The following is a 15,718-nucleotide window of genomic DNA, read 5'->3' as shown; positions in this document are numbered from 1 at the left end:
CAGATCATCGACGGGACAGCAGCTCCTCTCCTCACTTCTCCCCTCTCCCTCCACCTGGATATGAGGCTTTGAGCGAGCTCAGCCCGACTACATCATTCCTCTGACAGTCCCGCTCCTATTTATTTGCTTATAAACCTGTTACAATAAATGATCATTCGAGAAGCCTCACGCACACCTTTAACGACGAAACCGCGATCCACTTTTTTTGATGAATGACATTTCGGACCGGAGAGGATGCACGGGTCATTTTGAGCAGTCATTCGTTGCCTGCATTGGCATTCGTCTGGTTTTTTTCTTTCTTTCTTTCGTCTTGCCCATAAAGGTGTTATATTATTTAGTGCCAGTAGTAGAGCTGACGGCGGATTAGCTACGCCACAAATTCATCGGAGTACCAGCGGCCCCGGACTTGGACTTTTTTTCTGCGCTACTTCATGATGGAGAGGATAAGAAAAGAGATGATTCTGATGGAACGGGGGCTTCACAGTCCCGTGTCAGGCAAGAGGCTCCCAAACCTCTCCGAGTCGAATGGAAACGCGGTGCTGGAGGCCCTCGAAAATTCTCAGCACGCGGGGCGACTGAGCCCAAGAATCACTTCCGCTTCGCTACACGCTAGCCTGGGCGACGTCCCCAGCAAAGGCAAATTCGAAATAGACAGCTTATTTGGAAACCACCACGCCAGCGACAACAGCTCATCGGCGGAAATCTCGTCCTCGGAAAACAGGAAGAAAGCAAATCTGTATCCTGAAGTTTCTACCGACTCCGAAATGAATAGCGATGTGGAAGTGGGCTGCCCATCTCATCGCTCCCCAAACAGTGTCAGCACACACAAGGAAAACAATAATAAAGGTAATGCACAAAGGCCCTTTATTTCGTTGAAGTCATGGATGCTGAGGTTTTATTTTTTTCAGCATTAAACTAATTATATTTTCTGTCCTAATAGTAAAGAAAGTGGCCTAGTGTACAAAAACAGAAAAGAAACAGCGCTTTGGAAATTGATTTACTCATTGCCCAAAGTCAGATAAAATTATTATTATTATTATTATTATTATTATTATTATTATTATTATTATTATGCTGTCTGGTATTTCATGCTAATATGAACTTGTTACTAATATATAAAGTGCATACATTTCCCCCTTTGGTGTAATTTTTGTTTTACATAATACAAATTTATTAACAAAAATCTGACAATTTGGTTAATATATTTATTGATTTGTTTTTATAAATAGACGCAGTAGAGTGCATTCCATATATTTGAGTCCGTGATAAATAGCTAGGGAAAAATTCACATCGTATGGGCTAAAGTATGTAGCAAAATTCTCATATATATAATTTATTGACAACATATTTAGAATTATAACATTAATGTAGCGAAATGACCGTGTTAACACTTGTAGTCTTGTCTCTAATTATTTCTCCTGCTCGTCAGGTTTCTCAGACAGTAATTCGGGAACATCAACATCGAGCTCAAGTTCTTCGTCTGTCTCCAATCATAACGGAAACTCCATCGGCAGCTCGACCAACTCAAACACGGACCAGGTGCGGCGATACCGGACTGCTTTTACCAGGGAACAAATCGGGAGACTGGAAAAAGAATTTTACAGGGAAAACTACGTTTCTAGACCCAGGAGATGTGAGCTAGCAGCAGCGTTAAACCTACCTGAAACAACTATAAAGGTAACGTTTCCTTTCAGTGTTGCTGATTCAAATAATAACCTAATACGTATTAAAATGCACATACATATCATACATCTATGTTTTAATATGTATTTGAAAGACATGTTTTTCATAGATTAGGGGAAAAAGCATGCTGTTTAAAACTCCCCACTCACAGGTTATGCATTCTTGTTTTTTCATTCAGATCAAATTATTTTAAAAAATAATTTTAAATGTTTATAAGCTAAAGATGTGGTCTACGTATGATGTGTCTAATGTGAAATTGAAATACACGAAAACCCGATATAATCGGCCATTTTCGAGGTAACCAAAATGGACCAAGTATAATGTGTATGTTATATTTATAAGCAGCAGTTAAAGTGTACGATTTATTTTTTTCAATGCCGTCTATTGCGAGGTTGAAAATTGATTAGCTAACCCTACTTTGGCTTAGGTCTTTTTAAAAAAATACATTTTTGATTTTACAATTTTTTGGTTTGCTTTGTTTTTTCTTTGTACACCAGTTTATAATGTTATTTTGTAACTATATTAAACCTCTGCTACCTATGCACATTTCACAAAGCAGTTTTTTTTTCTCTCGCAACCTATAATTTAAACTCTCTCTCTCTCTCTCTCTCTCTCTCTCTCTCTCTCTCTCTCGCTTTTAGTTTACAAACAAATTTAGAAGCGAACTGGGAAAATATACGCAAAGGAAATCGGATTTTAAATATTCAGGTCAGTTTAGATATGCAGACTTATAGTGTGTGTGTGTGTGTGTGTGTGTGTAGGTGTGGTTCCAGAATCGGCGAATGAAGGACAAGAGGCAGCGCCTGGCCATGTCCTGGCCACATCCGGCCGATCCCAGCTTCTACACTTACATGATGACGCACGCAGCCGCCACCGGAAGTCTGCCGTACCCGTTCCATTCTCACATGCCCTTGCACTACTACCCGCACGTGGGCGTCACGGCCGCGGCTGCGGCGGCTGCGGCCTCGGGCGCCGCATCATCACCATTTGCCACCTCCATCCGGCCCCTTGACACCTTCCGAGCGCTCTCCCATCCCTATTCGCGTCCGGAACTGCTCTGCAGCTTTCGGCATCCCGGACTGTACCAGTCGCCGGCGGGCCTCAACAGTTCTGCTGCAGCAGCGGCTGCGGCGGCGGCAGCGGCGGTGAGCGCACCTTCGGCTAGTGCGTGCTCGTGCCTCAGCTGCCACAGCGGCGGCGCGCTCAGTTCTCGCAGCGCGGGCTCGGACTTCACATGTACAGCGAGCGCGCCCAGATCCGAAAGCGGATTTCTACCCTATTCGGCTGCCGTACTGAGCAAAACCGCCGTGCCCTCGCCAGACCAGAGAGAGGAAAGCGCCCTCAATAGATAACTTGACACTTGAACATGTAACGAAAGTTAGCCTACTTTTGATTTTAATCAGCATCGTGTTGTTAGCCCATTCAAAGTACTAAAGACATTTTTCCAAGCCATTCCAAGCAGAACCCATTATTCAAGATTATGGAAATTACCATCTGAAACTAGCGCCACATGCAATAAAGATTCGGCATCGCGAAAACAATATGGCTAAATAAACAGCAGATGAATGATCCAATTTATATGAGATTTTTAAATATAAATATTTAGGGTCTTTTTGTTTCACATTCCGTCTTCAAAATATTATGACAGCACACACCTGTTTCATGCTCTAAAGAGAAAAATACGGTGCATGTGCAACTTTTAGTGTCTACTGAGGTACCAGGATGAGGATGATGACGATGCCGTTCAGGGACTCCCTTAATTCGATGGAGCTATAGGCGCTGAGACTCTGCACTGCTTCCACAGTGTCAGTTGTGCTCTTAATAATGTGCAGATTATGACGAAAATTGCCAATCATGCACCTTGATCGAGCTCCTTTGAAAGCGAAAATGTAAGGAAGTTCCCTGTTCTGAGACCCGATGTCACATCATAACAACCCGCTGTGGGAAGTCATTAGACGAGGCAGATAAAGGACCTTGTGCTTCACACATTGTTATTGGTGCATATTGTACAGTAACAAACGTGGCATTCGTTATCTGAAGAAATTTAGAAGAAGAAAAAAACCTCCCCTTCCGCTGAGTCCTATTTCCAGTCTCCTTATTGGAGCTTTAGTCGTCGTGGGTAGAATTTTCTCTCAGCTGTGTTCCGCTGATGCGAGCAGCCTCATTAAATACCAACCGATATTTCCATAATGCTCCCAACAGAGACTCTTCACTCACATTGTAACGGGATTATCCGCACAAGCCCAAACTTTAGATAAATTGCTCATGCATTTCTGTCTGCATGCATATTTTTTTGTCACCTAGATAACATTTTGGCCGTTAGACAACCGCATCTTAACAAACGCAAAACAGCACTTGTATAGCCAGTTATGAATGGTGAGATATTTTGTCATAACATGCATAGTCTAGTTCAGAGAGAATTAAACCAAAATGCGGACAGCTATGCCGTTTATTTATTGATTTATTTATTTATTTAAATGACTTCGACATCTATTTAATTCAAAATGACTGGCTGAATGTTTGAGTTTGTCTTAGGTGCTCTACAGTTCTACACACATGTAATGTCGATACCAGAGTTTAAATAATTATCAAAACATCCAAGCAGAATACATAAATGCAAGACATATATCAAATGGTCATTGTATATAATGCATATTACATTGCTGATAAAGTTTCGAATGGTAATGGGTTTTATACATTAGTAGGGGATGTGAAGGGTTGGTTCTCGCTATAGAAACAGTTTGTTCAATAAATGGGAGGAAAAAAAAATCCTGTGTTTTGCCCTTCTCCCCAGGATCGCTGTGATTCATGACTCTTTAAATTACGTTTCTGTATTTTAAATATTAACAACTGTATGATTTTTCATATTTTCACTTGAGAAATATGTGCAATATAAAATGTAAATTATGTTATTTATTGATGGTGTTTGTTCTTGGGGAAATAAATATTTAAAAATCAACTTATTGCCTGTTTAGTATTCTGTCCCTCGAAAATATCTTAGAAAAAAAAGACTGTACCTATCAAAATCAATAGTTAATAAAGGTTAAAAGGGTCGTTTTTTGTACTATAAAATAGGTAATATGCATATTCGACATATACATTGGATAAATGACCAGTTTACTTTGCGTTCTCTTCTTTATTATAATATATTTGTGTAAAGCTGTTTAAAATAAAGCAATTTAAATAAAAATCTGAATTCATATTTCTATATCTGTCTATAGTATGGCGAAACCGAGCTTTTATTAGTACAGTTCTTTCAAAATTTATATTTCGATAGAAAACTTACAGCGGTGAAAAGCGCGATGTTTCTACTATTTTGTACCTCGACGCATTTATTTTTTTTTCCTCTTTGGAAAGTGAGACTCATATTAATTAAACCGACACCAAAACTGTAGGGAATATGAAGAGTGAGATCACGGGTCATTTCGACCCTATAATTTACCATTATGTTTACATTACCTCTAAATGATACAAGCTGATACTGTCGTTAATTGCAGCTTGGTTAAATATATACTAGAGCACCCCCAGGAGATTCTCAGATAAGTTGCTCTTTTTTTTTTTTTACGTCCCCATTAAAGAAATAGGATTAGACACAGCTTTGGATGTGATGTATTGCAGTGGTTCTTCATGCTCTTTACTCCAGCAAGGGTTACAACCCATCCAACAAAGGCATTGAGATAGATGGAGAGCTAAACGGAATAAGACAGAGGGCAGAAAAACACTGGCCACAATAACACGATTAGTTTTGTATCCAATGTGCAAAGACAAAAAAAAAAAGAAAGAATGAAAGAAAGAATTCATCATAAAATGTAAAAAAAAATGTCTGTCACCTTAACAGAATTGCTGTTGACAAGAAGATATATCTGCGGGTTGTTTAATATATTTTATATTTTCTTTATTTCGGTGCTAATAGGAAACCTAAATTAAATGTCCACTGGCGAGATAGAAATGCAAAGATCGATGATCCTCCCCCTACTGTCCAATCACCCCTATTTAATTGACTGTATTTTCTGGGTAATTGAACTGCTTGTTGTAAATTGAAGATTTTATAGAAACGACGTGAAAACTACATTTACTGACATTCATCGCGTCTTTGACATTGATTATCTGATCAGCGCGTGTCATTCTAACCTCCAATTCTTCATTACACACTGTTTATGAGCTGCTGCAGAACAACTCGCTTGTTCCACAGTGATTGATTGCCTTATTAACGCGTGTTCTTGTAAGTGTGACCGAACTGATTACGATGCATATGTTTAGAATAATGTTTCATTTAGCTGACTGCGAGTAATGCGAGGTGACAGCAGCTGCAAGGAGGACAAAAACCAAAACTACAGGGAGCACATGGGGCCAAACGACTCGGTCGTTTTAAGCTGGAATAACTTCAATAGGAGAAATAAAATATAAGCTTCTGTAATTTTTTTAACGAGGGGTCTACATACATAACCTAATTAAGACTAATGGAGTACAATTTTCCATTTGGCGTCAGATTATTTCAGAGATTCAAATTACATTTATAATTTAAACGAGATGGATGGAGATGTGAGATAGGATATGATTGGTAAATGAGATGGATTATATATATATATATATATATATATATATATATATATATATATATATATATATATATATATATATATATATATATATAATTTGTTTACGTACGCTTCTGTTCAAATGCTACTTTCATTAATTTAACCATAGCTCATTAAGACAGAATGAAATGGTTAAATTAACTCATCAGCCCATAATGATGATGAATGGGGTATTAATTCAGACACAAGCTGGGCTATTTGCAAGTTTGTGCGTTTTTTCTACATCTCAAAAAACATTCCGAAAAGAAGGTCATCCCCTCAATCAATTACATAAACATTTTGAGTCGGTCTTGTAAAACTCGCTTTCATGCATATGCATTAAAACATGTTATCAATTATCCTTGAAAATTGCCTTCATCGGCTTTAATGCCATGCCAGGATGTTGCGCCAAAGAAAAGTCCATTGGGTTGGCTGGCGGAAATGGAATCCAGGAGTCAGTGATGTTCACAACAACAAGTCAGATGCATTTTACCACATTTCGTTATAATATATTAGCTGAGAACGTACGCAGCACGAAGACGCCAGAGATCCAGTTTGTGCAGTAAATAAGGTTTTTTTTTCCAGGTATTTTGGCATTTGCATGGTTGATAACATGCTTCTGGATATGGTATTCACCTTGCAAATGTTACAGATCATTAGGTAATGTAATTAATAATAATTAGTCATATTACTACCTTCTGACTTTGCGACGGAGGTAGCTAGCCCTCAAGTGGTTTTCATGGAATAGATTAAGTAAATTAAGCAAAACTAGCCTACTTCATGGACCATCACTCCAATACGCGCACGTTTGAAGCTCCCACAACTTTGAGGACTAAACCTTTACATCCTCCCCGAATCACAGCAATTTAGACATATAATGAGCTGAAAGCGAGAGCGCATGAAGATAAACGAATTTTGTCGCAACAATAATTGAGAATTGTTTTAATTAGACGGGATGAAGAGGGCGGGGTGTGATAAAGTGCTCTGAGCGAACTGATCATGCTGAACAGCAGGAGCCAGTGCACAGACGAGGTCAGGTCAAAGCAGCAGGCGCCTCCTCACCAACCAACGCTCATCTGACGGCTGTTTACGAATCCTTTTAGCTCTAATGACGTCTCAACAAAGAGCATGTTTGTGGAATAAATCATCCCTCTCAGAACACATATATCATATAGATAATAGTTATTATGGTTACTTTCTAGTTATTACTATTTCTCCTTAGCTTCTTTAGCTGTGTACTGAAGATGTATGATAACTGTTCGTGGTTCGGTGTTAAAACAGCCCTGGTGTGGGTTTCCGATGAATCTTAGTGAATAAGGAACAACTGAAGGACAGGCGTAAATTACATACGAATCTGGGGTGGGTTTCCTGAAAGCCTCTTAAGGCTAAGAGCGTCTTTGACTGCCTTTTAAGATCCATTGTTCAGCAAACGTGATTTTCCCGAATTACATCATAGCCAAAGTAGTGCTTTAGTTCACTCTTAACTTACGATGGACCTGGATCACTCTTTCACAGCAAAGAGCATCTCCTTGCAGCCGAATACACAGAATGCGCATGCGCCTCCGAGAGACTCCCACAGTCAGTGGGTGGAAACTGGTGTTGAATGCTCCTGGTGTTAAATTATGTTTCTTGTACACTGCAAGTACATTGAGTCAATTGTTAAATAAATATATACGCAAAACGTTATGACTATATTTCAATACATTATGGAATTACATTATGTCACATGATATTATTACATTGTATGTTATGGAATTATCAAAATGTCACATTGATATCACCGTATTTGAATCAATTTAACTTTATTAGGCGAGTGAATATCTAATTTAGTGTCATAAATGAGACAAATTTATGCACCTGTAAAACACACACACACACACACACACACACACACACACACACACACACACACACACACACACACACGTGCATCTCAAAATATTGGAATATTGTGAAAAAGTTTTTTTTTTCATAATTTAATTCAAAAAGGTAACCTTTCATATATCCTATATTCATATGTAAAGTGAAATATTTCAAGGCTTTTTTTGTTTTAAATTTTGACGATTATGGCTTATAGCTCATGAAAATCAGAAATCCAGGATATCAAAATATGAGAATATTTCATTTTGAGTTTAAGTAAAACAGTATAAATACAGTGGATCTCTCAGTCTAGTTCAGTACATACAACCACAATCAAGGGGAAGACTGCTGACTTGACAGTTGTCCAGAAGACAATCATTGACACCCTCCACAAGGAGGGAAAGCCACAGAAGATCACTGCTGAAAAGGCTGGCTGGAAAAGGTGCACAAACAACAGGGATGACTGCAGCCTTGTGAGGATTGTCAATAAAAGTCAATTACAGAACTTGGGAGAGCTTCACAGCAGCACAGTTGTGAACTGGGTAGCACTGTCGCCTCACAGCAAGAAAGTCCTGGGTTTGAGCTCAGTAGCTGACGAGGGCCTTTCTGTGTGGAGTTTGCATGTTCTCCCCATGTCTGCGAGGATTCCTCTGGGTGCTCCAGTTTCCCTCACAGTCCAAAGACATGCAGGTTAGGCTAATTGGTGGCTCTAAGGTGGGGTTTACATTAGACCGTATCAGCGGATCACCAGATTAACGTTTTTAAAACGATTAGCATGCACACAGCAATACCAATACACGATTCGCGTGCACACAGCAACGCCAATACACGGATACGCTCGGCTCTGCAGGCATCCTGCGCTCCAAATCACTCCGCCCTGAACAGCGAGTGCCCTCTGGAGGGTGCACACTCTGGCCCTGCGGAGCTCACAGAGCGTGTGAGTGAAGCGCACGAGCAGTGATTCGGGACTGAGCCGCTGTGTGTGTGATCCCAGTGCATATCACTTACCACTTGCAAGTGGAAGGATGGCAAGCCTAAAGACAATCATAACTACACAATGGGCAGTATTCGCATCAGTATTTGCAGTATTTTCATACTTTTATACTCTTTAATGAAAGGTGATACAAGGCGGAAGTCCGCGCCGTTTTTCAGCAGTCGCGTCACATGACCAACGCCAGCGAATCAGGAAGGTGGATGTCACAGTGACATTGTCCAATGACGACGCCAGCTAGAGCTCAGCACAGCGTATCTGCGTATCCGCATATTCTCAATGTTTACACAGCACCGGACCAGACACGATCTGGATTGAATACGTGGACCCTGGCGGATTCCCGTTTCCCGGTGTTTCCAGGCATTTTAATGTAAACGGACAGTGCATCCGCAAAGAAAACGAGACAGATACGGTCTAATGTAAACTTGGCCTAAATTGACCGTAGGTGTGAATGTGAGTGTGAATGGTTGTTTGTGTCTATGTGTTAGGCCTGCGATTTGTCCAGGGTGTACCCCACTTCTTGCCCATAGTCAGCTGGGATAGCCTCCAGCTTGCCTGCAACCCTGTAGAACAGGATAATCAACTACAGATAATGGATGGATGGATGGATGGATGGATGAATGAATGGGAGAGCTTCACAAGGAGTGGACTGAGGCTGGTGTCAGTGCATCAAGAGCCACCACACACAGACATCTTCAGGAAAGAGGCTTCAACTGTCGCATTCCTAATATCAAGCCACTCCTGAACCTGAGACAATGTCAGAAGCGTCTTACCTGGGCTAAGGAGAGAAAGATCTGGACTGTTGTTTAGTGGTCCAAAGTCCTCTTTTCAGATGAAAGCAAATTTGCATTTCATTTGGAAATCAAGGTCCTAGAGCCTGGAGGAAGAGTGGAGAGGCACAGAACCCAAGGCGTTTGAAGTCCAGCATGAAGTTTCCACAGTCTGTGATGATTTGGGGTGCCATGTCATCTGCTGGTGTTGGTCCACTGTGTTTTATCAAGTCAGTGATAAAATTACCACATTATATATGTAATGCTAAACAATGATACAATATATTAACACATTTTAAGCATGGTATTTTGTTATGGGTAATTTGAGGATGTCTATACCGGAGCACTGACCTATCTGGCTTGAGAGTTGGTGCATGCGTATTCTGTGTGACGTACTTCCTGGTTTCCAAGTTGTTTGTGACAAGTCTTTTTTTCCCGGGAGTGTTGGTGTTAATCACTAATCTTTTAAATTTTTTCTACAAATAATTTTCCAGTATCCTTTTCTTTTTTTATTGCACTTTCACTTTCACGTTCCTTTTTCTGCATTTAAAATCTTTTTTTTCGGAAGGACGCCAAGACCGGAAGCTTTTTTTTTCCCGTCCTGCGTTAAGACTATAAGTGGAGGCCATCCACATCATCCATCCATCCATCCATCCATCCATCCATCCATCCATCCATCCATCCGTCCATTATCTGTAGCCACTTATCCTGTCCTACAGGGTTGCAGGCAAGCTGGAGCCTATCCCAGCTGACTATGGGCAAGAGGCGGGGTACACCCTGGACAAGTCGCCAGGTCATCGCAGGGCTGACACATATGCCGCTTTTCCACTACAAACGCGGCTGAGTCGGGCTGAGCCGTGCCGTGCTGAGTCGAGCTGAGTGGGGCTGTTGGAGTTGCATTTCGACTACAACCGCGCTGAACCATGCTGGCTGGAAGTGGGTGGACACATTGGGTGGAGTTAGCGAAAGTGGGTGGACGTCACGTGATGTCATTAAGCAGCGCAAACAGTGACATCAGTGACCTTTTAAGCGGTAGTCTCACGACCCGAATAGTAAACAATAAACATGGAGGACATGGAGTCGTTAGTGTTGCTGGTCTTGGTGCTGTGGCTTGTTGTCACCGACAACGCCAACAGATACTGGCAAGAGCGTATAGATGAGGCGAGGCGCATAAGGCTTCATAATTCTCGTAATTCGTAATTCTCCTTCTTCCGGGTTTACGGTGTTTACAGATCCCAGCATGCTCGCGGGGCATGTGTGGGCATGTGAGGACACTCCTCCTCACCAATCAGTGCACAGGGGAGTGTCTCCTCACGCCCCCAGCCTCACTCGGCTCGGTTTGGCTCGCTTCAGCCCCACTCCAAAACGGTGCGAGTTTTAGGGGCTAAGCAGGGCTGAAGCGAGCTGAGTCGTGCTGTTCTTTGGTAGTCGAAACGCGAGCCGTGTTGGGCTGAAGTGAGCTGAAGCGAGCTGAAGTGAGCTGAAAAAGGGTAGTGGAAAAGGGCCAATAGACACAGACAACCATTCATGCTCACATTCACACCTATGGTCAATTTAGAGCCACCAATTAGCCTAACCTGTATGTCTTTGGACTGTGGGGGAAACCGAAGCACCCAGAGGAAACCCACGCAAACACAAGGAGAGCATGCAAACTCCACACAGAAAGGCCCTCACCAGCCGCTGGGACGTTCTTGCTGTGAGGTGACAGTGCTAACCACTACACCACCGTGCCGCCCACCATCCACATCAGATCTGTTTTAATATCAACAGATCCTCGATTAAGGTACATGAATCCTTTCATCATGGCACACCTTCAGCATGTTCAGTGTGCTGAGTGCAGGATGTTTAGTCATTCTTTCTCTGTAGCTAGTGATGGCTTTATTTGTGATAAGTGCAGATTAGTTAGCTCTCTGACAGAGAAGACTGTAGTTTTAGAAGTGTGTATCCAGACTTTAGAGAAGGCTACTGAGAATGAGAACAGTGCAGTTTCTGCAGGGGAAAGTCTGGATGCCCTAGGTGGAGTTAGTAATCCCCCAACTCCGGCATTAGAGCCTTTACAGCAGGGTGAATGGGTGATGACTTGGCGGCATAAGCGTAGAGCCAAAGCTACTGCTGAGACTCACCCATGGGAGCACCACTCCTCTCCACTTCGCGTGTCAAACAGGTTTGCTTTCCTTAGTGATGCACCCACTGAGAAACCTGAAAGAGCTCTGGTTATAGGGGACTCTATCATATGGCACATGAAATTAGCTAGGCCTTTCTGGGCACCAGCAACTTTAGTCAGGTGTATACTGGGAGCCAGGGTGCCAGACATAGCAGGTAATCTTAGGGTCCTAGGCAAGCACAGGTTCTCAAAGATAGTTATCCATGTAGGACCTAATGATATACACCTTCGTCAGTCTGAGGTTACTAAGAGTAACTTTGTAGAGGTGTTTAAATTAGTGAAGGTGATGTCCAATGCTGTAGTATGCTCTGGCCCCATCCCAACACGGTGTGGTAATATAGCTTGCAGCAGGTTATGGTTGCTGAACTGCTGGTTGTCCAGGTGGTGCTCTGAAAACAGTGTGGGCTTTATAGATAATTGGACTAATTTTGAGGGCACTGCTGGTCTGTTAGGGCAGGATGATATCCATCCTACTCAGGAAGGTGCTGCTCTCATTTCCTGCAGCATAGGTCATAGTCTCAGAACAGACCTAGTTAATTTCTGACAATCCAGAGCCAAGGCCAGGGAGCAGACGAACAGGCTAAACTGACTGTCTGCTAGCTGCACAGTCTCATCACTCAGGGTCCACTACATCGAGACTGTGTCTGTTTGCCGAAATCAACAAAAAAGTAGAAATACCCAGAGAGTTTGTTCCAGTAACCTAATCAATATAAAATTAGATCATACTAACTGTACAGCTGCTGCCAGCACCTTTGATCTAAAGGTGGGGCTATTAAATATTAGATCTCTTACATCTAAAGTACTAATGGTTAATTAACTTATTACTGATCAGGAGTTTAATGTACTATATTTAACTGAAACATGGATTAAGCCAAATGAATATATAGCATTAAATGAAGCTAGTCCTCCTGGATACAGTTATATACAACAGCCTTGTCTAACTGGCAGAGAAGGAGGCATCACGGTTATTTATAATGATTATCTAAGTGTAACACACAAACCTGGTTATAAATGTAATACATTTGAAGTTTGTCATACTAATATAATGTATGTAGCCTCGAAAAATAAGTCTACCCAGTTAATTCCATTACTTATTATTTACAGGCCCCCAGGGCCACATTCTGAGTTTCTTTCTGAATTTGCAGATTTTATTTCATACCTGGTTATTTCCTTAGACAAAGCTTTAGTTGTCTGAGATTTTAATATTCACTTCCATAACCAAGAAGACCCTTTGAAAACAGCGTTTGTGTCCATTTTAGATTCAGTAGGGGTTAATCAGAATGTCATAGGACCGATCCATAATGGTGGTCACACTCCCGATCTAATACTAACAGTCGAGTTAAGCATGGAAAATATAGTTACACTTCCACAGTCTGAAGTTATCTCAGCTCATTATCTCATCTCATTCAAAATATGTCTGAGTAATAATACAGTTAGGTCCATAAATATTTGGACAGAGACAACATTTTTCTGGGGCAGCACAGTGGTGTAGTGGTTAGCACTGTCGCCTCACAGCAAGAAGGTCCGGGTTTGAGCCCCATGGCCGGCGAGAGCCTTTCTGTGTGGAGTTTGCATGTTGTCTGTGTGGGTTTCCCCCACAGTCCAAAGACATGCAGGTTAGGTTAACTGGTGACTCTAAATTGACCGTAGGTGTGAGTGGTTGTCTGCGTCTATGTGTCAGCCCTGTGATGGCCTGGCGACTTGTCCAGGGTGTACCCCGCCTTTCGCCTGTAGTCAGCTGGGATAGGCTCCAGCTTGCCTGCGACCCTGTAGAACAGGATAAAGCGGCTAGAGATAATGAGATGAGACATTTTTCTAATTTTGGTTCTGTACATTACCACAATTAATTTTGAAAAAAACAATTCAGATGCAGTTGAAGTTCAGACTTTCAGCTTTAATTCAGTGGGTTGAACAAAATGATTGCATAAAAATGTGAGGAACTAAAGCATTTTTTAAACACAATCCCTTCATTTCAGGGGCTCAAAAGTAATTGGACAAATTAAATAATTGTAAATAAAATGTTAATTTCTAATACTTGGTTGAAAACCCTTTGTTGGCAATGACTGCCTGAAGTCTTGAACTCATGGACATCACCAGACACTGTGATTCCTCCTTTTTAATGCTCTGCCAGGCCTTTACTGCAGCAGTTTTCAGTTGCTGTTTGTTTGTGGGCCTTTCTGTCTGAAGTTTAGTCTTTAACAAGTGAAATGCATCCTCAATTGGGTTGAGATCAGGTGACTGACTTAGCCATTCAAGAATATTCCACTTCTTTGCTTCTTTTTGGGTCATTGTCCATCTGTATTATGAAACGCCAACCAATCAGTTTGGCTGGATTTGAGCACACAGTATGTCTCTGAATACCTCAGAATTCATCCGGCTGCTTCTGTCCTTTGTCACATTATCAATAAACACTAGTGACCCAGTGCTACTGGCAGCCATGCATGCCCAAGCCATCACACTGCCTCCACCATGTTTTACAGATGATGTGGTATGCTTTGGATCATGAGCTGTACCACGCCTTCACCATACTTTTTTCTTTCCATCATTCTCATAGAGGTTGATCTTGGTTTCATCTGTCCAAAGAATGTTCTTCCAGAACTGTGCTGGCTTTTTTAGATGTTTTTAGCAAAGTCCAATCTAGACTTTTTATTCTTGAGGCTTATGAGTGGCTTGCACCGTGCAGTGAACCCTCTGTATTTACTTTCATGCAGTCTTCTCTTTATGGTACATTTGGATATTGATATGCCTACCTCCTGGAGAGTGCTGTTCACTTGGTTGGCTGTTGTGAAGGGGTTTCTCTTCACCATGGAAATTATTCTGCAATCATCCACCACTGTTGTCTTCTGTGGGCGTCCAGGTCTTTTTGCATTGATGAGTTCACCAGTGCTCTCTTTCTTTCTCAGGATGTACCAAACTGTAGATTTTGCCACTCCTAATATTGTAGTAATTTCTCGGATGGGTTTTTTCTGTTTTTGCAGCTTAAGGATGGCTTGTTTCACCTGCATGGAGAGCTCCTTTGACCGCATGTTTTCTTCACAGCAAAATCTTCCAAATGCAAGCACCACACCTCAAGTCAACTCCAGGCCTTTAATCTGCTTAATTGAGAATGACATAACGAAGGAATTGCCCACACCAGCCCATGTAATAGCCTTGGAGTCAATTGTCCAATTACTTTTGGTCCCTTTAAAAACAGGGTGGCACATGTTAAGGAGCTGAAACTCCTAAACCCTTCATCCAATTTTAATGTGGATACCCTCAAATGGGCGGCACAGTGGTGTAGTGGTTAGCGCTGTCGCCTCACAGCAAGAAGGTCCGGGTTCGAGCCCCGTGGCCGGCGAGGGCCTTTCTGTGCGGAGTTTGCATGTTCTCCCCGTGTCCACATGGGTTTCCTCTGGGTGCTCCGGTTTCCCCCACAGTCCAAAGACATGCAGGTTAGGTTAACTGGTGACTCTAAATTGACCGTAGGTGTGGGTGTGAATGTGAGTGTGAATGGTTGTCTGTGTCTATGTGTCAGCCCTGTGATGACCTGGTGATTTGTCCAGGGTGTACCCTTTCGCCCGTCGTCAGCTGGGATAGGCACCAGATTGCCTGCGACCCTGTAGAACAGGATAAAGCGGCTAGAGATAATGAGATGAGATACCCTCAAATGAAAGCTGAAAGTCTGGACTTTATG

The 15,718-nt window shown here is 41.9% G+C and overlaps 1 protein-coding gene across 1 annotated transcript; it reads left to right on the top strand.

Annotated features, from left to right (window-relative positions):
* The first annotated feature begins 431 nt into the window (after positions 1-431).
* Positions 432-3,261, top strand: evx2 (even-skipped homeobox 2). Its single transcript, XM_060928796.1, has 3 exons — positions 432-846; positions 1,430-1,677; positions 2,445-3,261. The coding sequence occupies exons 1-3, from the start codon at positions 432-434 to the stop codon at positions 3,033-3,035; spliced, it is 1,254 nt and encodes a 417-aa protein (XP_060784779.1). The 3' UTR covers positions 3,036-3,261.
* Positions 3,262-15,718: the final 12,457 nt, after the last annotated feature.

The sequence above is a fragment of the Neoarius graeffei genome, chromosome 9, assembly GCF_027579695.1.
Source record: "Neoarius graeffei isolate fNeoGra1 chromosome 9, fNeoGra1.pri, whole genome shotgun sequence".
NCBI lineage: Eukaryota > Metazoa > Chordata > Actinopteri > Siluriformes > Ariidae > Neoarius > Neoarius graeffei.
Note: the sequence above shows the minus strand (reverse complement) of the source record. Positions and strands in the feature narration are given on the sequence as shown.